Raw genomic sequence first — 5355 nt, forward strand, 5'->3', positions numbered from 1 at the left:
ACGACAAACGGTCATGCTCCCCTTAACCACCAATAGTGGTCAACGTAATAACTGCCACACCCCTGTTTTCCATCAATTCCTTGTCATTATCCCAATCCAATTTCTCTTTCATTACTGAATTAAAAATGCCGACCACCGATAATCAAGGATCCTTCCTTAATCTTATCAGCATCCGCCGCAACCAGGTCACCGCCATGGATAACGACCAAGAGCTTGAAGACCTCGAACTATTCCAAAAGAACGTCGCTGATCTGTTTTCCGGCTTTCTCGCCTCCGCGGAAGAACCTTCGTCAGCCAAGTCTGGTGTAGAAACCATAGACTCACCTGTGACTGCAAGAGATAATTACATCCCGCCGCCGCCTCTCCTCTCTATTTCCTGGTTCCGAAACCTTCTTGACGCGTTCCTCTGCTGCGAGGCTGAATTCAAAGCGGTTCTTGTATCAGGTCGTGACCCGAGTCAGTTCACCCGGCCTCCGCTGGATCGCTTGATTCCTGATCTCCTGGAACGATCGATCAAAGCGCTCGATGTTTGCAACGCCGTCACTCACGGCGTGGAGCTTGTTCGCCATTGGCAGAAACTGGCGCAGATTGCGGTGACAGCCTTGCAGCAGAATCCGATCGGCGAAGGACAGGTGAGGCGCGCACGAAAGGCGCTAACTGCTTTGTTGGCATCAACTGTTTTCGACGTCAAGGAGAATTCCAACGGAAACGTTCATGGAAAATCGGCAGAACGATCATGGTCATTCGGCCGCCGAGGCGGAGGTGGCGGTGCAACCATGAATAACAAGGATCCGAATGGGAGGAACTTAAGCTCCTTCTCCTGGTCTGTGGCTAAGTCTTGGTCATCCGCGAAACAGATTCAGGCCATGTCGGCCAACCTCGCCGCCCCTCGGGGCGGTGAATCAACCGGTTTGGCTCTCCCGGTTTACATCATCAGCACGATCCTTGTGTTCGTGATGTGGGCTTTGGTGGCAGCCATTCCTTGTCAAGAACGAACCGGGTTGGCGACACATTTACCTCTTCCAAAACAGCTGGCATGGGCGCAACCCCTGGTTTCTCTGCAAGAGAAAATCGGCGAGGAATGGAAGAAGAAGGAGAAGAAAGGGAATGCCGGATTGTTGGAGGAGGTCCACAGAATGGAGAAGCTGGCGCAGTCCCTGGTTGAGTTTGCTGATTCTTTCGTTTTTCCGATGGAGGAGGAGAAGGCTACGGCGGTGGCGGCACAGGTGAAGGAGCTGGCGGAGATATGCGAGAAGATGGAGGAAGGGCTGGGGCCGCTGCAGCAGCAAGTGAGAGAAGTGTTTCATAGGATTGTGAGGAGTAGAGCAGAAGTTCTTGATGTTCTTGATCCAGTTACTAAATTACCCACACCCGTTCCATATTGATGCATTTTAGTGTGTTTGAAGTAATTTCACTTGGGGTGTTTATTGTTTTTCGACTTTAGTTTAAAAGTTTAGAGGTATTCAGTGTAAGTTTTTATATATTTTATAAAAGTTCAGTGGTATTCAATATAAACTTTTATAGAATTTTAAAAGTAATGTGATATTCAAACTTGACTTTTAAAAACTTTACAAAGTCTATAGATATTCAAAATGTCAATAGACTTTTAATGACTTTATGAAAATCTGTTAAATACAAGAATTAAAGACTACGATAGCACAATAAAATGTCAAAAAATGTATTAGATTCAACCCAAAGACTTTGATGTACATTTAATTGAGAAATCTCCCAAACTCATATACTCAATACAAACGCTAAAATTTTCATTCTTTTCTCATCCATATATTTTTCTTTTTATTTGTACTTTTTAAAAACATATGTTTTTTAAATTTCTAACAATAATTTTAAATCAAAATTATCAACATTGTTCATTTTATTTTTGGAGTTTCAGTCACAAAAACTCATAAAATTTAAAATTAAATTTATTAAAAAATTATTACACTACATAACAAAAAATTTTAAATATTTTATTGACCTATAAATTAAAAATAATAAATATTTGTAATTAGTAAAATTTAAATTTTTTTCAAATTATTATATAACATTTGATGTTTAATTATTTTCTATAATTTTAGTTGATCTATATCTTGATTTTGATTATAACTCAAAATTCTTGCACATTATATTTTTTCATTAGCTTGAATATGTGTGTGTGATTGATACATAATTTTAGAAGTTTATCAACACACATATATAAAAATAACTATAATAAATTACATATATTAAAATTTTATAAATTTACACTAATTACAAATATTTTAACATACTTATTATTTATTTTCAGGTACAAATAATTGTCATGTTTATTTTTTTTTGTTTGACATATTGTCAAAAACAAATTTGATATATTTTTTATACAAAATTAAAATTTATTTTAAGTTTGATTATTTATTACTATTGAAACTTATTATTATGTTTTTAAAAATATTAAATATTTAAATAAATATGTTGAATTGACTTAAATAATCGGAGTTTAACTACAATAAATTTAGTACTAAATTATTTATTGTCTTTCGTAAAATCAATATGTAAAAAATATTATGTTGAGAAAGAGAAATATTTGAAATAAGTAAAAGTTATTAACGTTCAATTGTTAGTTCAAATGAATTTAAAAAAAAAACACAAAAAGTGCATAGGGCTTTATGAAAAAAATTTACAAATGTCAATAAAAGTAATGAAAAATAAATCTACAATATTATGTGAAAATCTTTAGAAATCTGTGAGATTCTGTTAAAGTCGATAGAAATCTATCAACTTCACAAAAGTCTGTTATTTAAAAAAAGTCAGCAAATCTCTGTAACGAATACACCTCCTTGAGATTTTGAATTTGTTTGTCCAAATGTGTTAAGAGTTTAGAAATATGTTTTTGATTAAGGTTGATTTGCTTCATTTAAGTTTTTTTTAAAAGTATTTAGTCTTAAATAATTCACATAATACAGGATTTAAAATATCTTGATTTTGCTTGAAAAATGATTTGATCATGAAGTTCAATTATTTAAAAAAAATGAATTTGAAAAGCACCCAAATAATTAAAATAAATTTGAATTAGAGGTTTCAAAAAAAAAAAAAATCCGTTAAACTTTTAGATCTTTACTCCAAGAAAATTTTAGCATATTTAAACTTCCACAATATTTATAAAAGCAAAATCTGCTAAAAAAAATAATACACAATACATTCTCCGATTCGATTGAGAACAAATCTCACAAATTTTCCTGTCAACAAAATAATTAAAATAAATTTAAAGTAGAGATTTCAAATAAAAAAATCACCAATATTCATATTTTTTTATTTATGTAGTTTACATGAGATACATATAAATTAAATGTCATAATGAATAAAATATAAAATATTATTATTAAAATAAAAATTATTTATAACATAAAAATCAATAAAACTCAACATATCGGTTAATTGGCTTGCAGAACACTACTTTAACAGTTGGAACATCTCTACGTTCATACCAATGAAACGTGATACACATCATCACAAATATTAGTTTCAAACTCAAACGACTATCATTCTTTTATTTTCAACTCTATGTCTCCACTTCCGTCAATCTCTCTGATAATGTAAAACTTCCTTAGTCAATATCTGGATCGCTGATGAGACATTGGTTCTTTTGCTTGCGCAACAACATCAATTTTTTTATAATACATCAGGGCTGAATTAACTCCAATGGGGGATTATGTCCAAATTTTGCCGAAATTCTTCATCCAAACAGCCTCATTTGCAGTAGTTGATGCTGCAATGTATTCTTTCTTAGCGGTAGAATCCGCTTCTCCATTAACATGAATACGAATATAGAAGTCGACTTTGAATCCCCATGTCACATTGAAAGCTATCCAAGTGGAACTTCTGGGAAATTAGATATAAGTAGTAGTTCATACATAATATAATGTAGGCTACCTCTTTTGGATCAAGCATATCTAGGAAAACATTCACATTCACATTCCTTTTACAGTTGAAGCGAAATCCTAGCTACATATATTCAAGAATCATAACCATTTCTGCTAGATCTTTAACCAGGTTTCGGATCATGCACAGTAACTTTTTGTTTCTAAAACTGTAAGTGATCAAACCCTCCTTTCTCCCTAGTAATATGTTATGTTCGATCGGACTGGACGGACTTAATAGCGGTGTTTTTCGCATTTACTTATTATTTATGACTTGTTAATAGACTATCCAAGTGAATATACACTAGCTCGCTAGTACTAACTGACATTTTGCACTTTAAAAACATTTTTCCGGTTGACAGTTGTCTTTAGATGGCTGAGAAATATGCATTAACAGCTAACAACTATTAACATTATCTCGAGTTCAAAATAAATTTTAAAATTGTTTATTGATCTCTTTTAAATTTTATCTTCAATCCTAAGAATAATTAATACATGAGGCGTGAATACAAAATCCATATAATATCTTATTATTAACATAATATTTTAAAAAGTAATATGCTATTAAATTAAACATGTCGAACGACATTCTCAATTAGGATCAGAGATCTTATTCCAAACTTTTGATTTATCATAGTAAATATCCACATCTAAATTACTAAAAATAATGTACTAATCATAATAAAATACTAATATTTCGGTTTACATTACACAAAAACTCCTATTAGCGCATTTCATGGGTTAATTTTTTAGACGAATCTCTTACCCACTAGACTCATGAAAAGTATTTATTTTTATACCAAAAGTATTACTTTTTGTTCCAAATATAGATCGGATATACCCATCACCTATATAGATTCGTGAGATAATCTCAAAAGAAACATACTCCATATATATATATATATATATATTCTATTTTATTAAAGTTGTGGACATTATAGTAACCACCCAGTAAAGATACCAACGTTTTCTTATAACTTTATCTTTATATTATACTAATATTACACTTTTGTTTTTGGTTTTTTAAATTTCAACACACACTTTTATTTTTATTTTTTATTTCAACAATTCAAATATCAATTTAGTCTCTCCATAATTTGTCAAATTTCACTTTAGTTCATCGATAATGATAAAAAAAAATTGTAAACACACATCACGTAGAGTAGGTCTCTTGAAACGATCTCACATATTTATATTTGTGAGATGAGTCTATCTCATTCTTATCTACCATGATCTCTCAAGATTTTTTTTTCAAAATAAATAGTTTTCAAAATAAATAAATAAAATAATTATAAAAGATACGTGTCCCTTAGCCCTTAGTTCTAGCAGTGTCCATTTCCACAAGACAGCCACCTTAAATTAATTCATCAAGAAAATAAATTAAAAACATAAAACCCAACACATCCGGCAAAATCTAGGCCGATCATTCACCTGCCCATATAAATCAACAGCCAAGATTCGA

At 31.9% G+C, this 5355-nt stretch overlaps 1 protein-coding gene across 1 annotated transcript; it reads left to right on the forward strand.

The window, feature by feature from the left end:
* LOC140987508 (protein ROH1A-like) lies at nt 1-2879 on the forward strand. Its single transcript, XM_073456029.1, has 2 exons — nt 1-1420; nt 2819-2879. The coding sequence occupies exon 1, from the start codon at nt 126-128 to the stop codon at nt 1383-1385; it is 1260 nt and encodes a 419-aa protein (XP_073312130.1). The 5' UTR covers nt 1-125; the 3' UTR covers nt 1386-1420; nt 2819-2879.
* The last annotated feature ends 2476 nt before the right edge of the window (nt 2880-5355 follow it).

This window comes from Primulina huaijiensis, chromosome 11, assembly GCF_012295235.1.
Source record: "Primulina huaijiensis isolate GDHJ02 chromosome 11, ASM1229523v2, whole genome shotgun sequence".
NCBI lineage: Eukaryota > Viridiplantae > Streptophyta > Magnoliopsida > Lamiales > Gesneriaceae > Primulina > Primulina huaijiensis.

Excerpts from the sequence above, each read along its gene's own strand:
- LOC140987508 (XM_073456029.1), top strand. The coding sequence starts at position 126 with ATGCCGACCACCGATAATCAAGGATCCTTCCTTAATCTTATCAGCATC.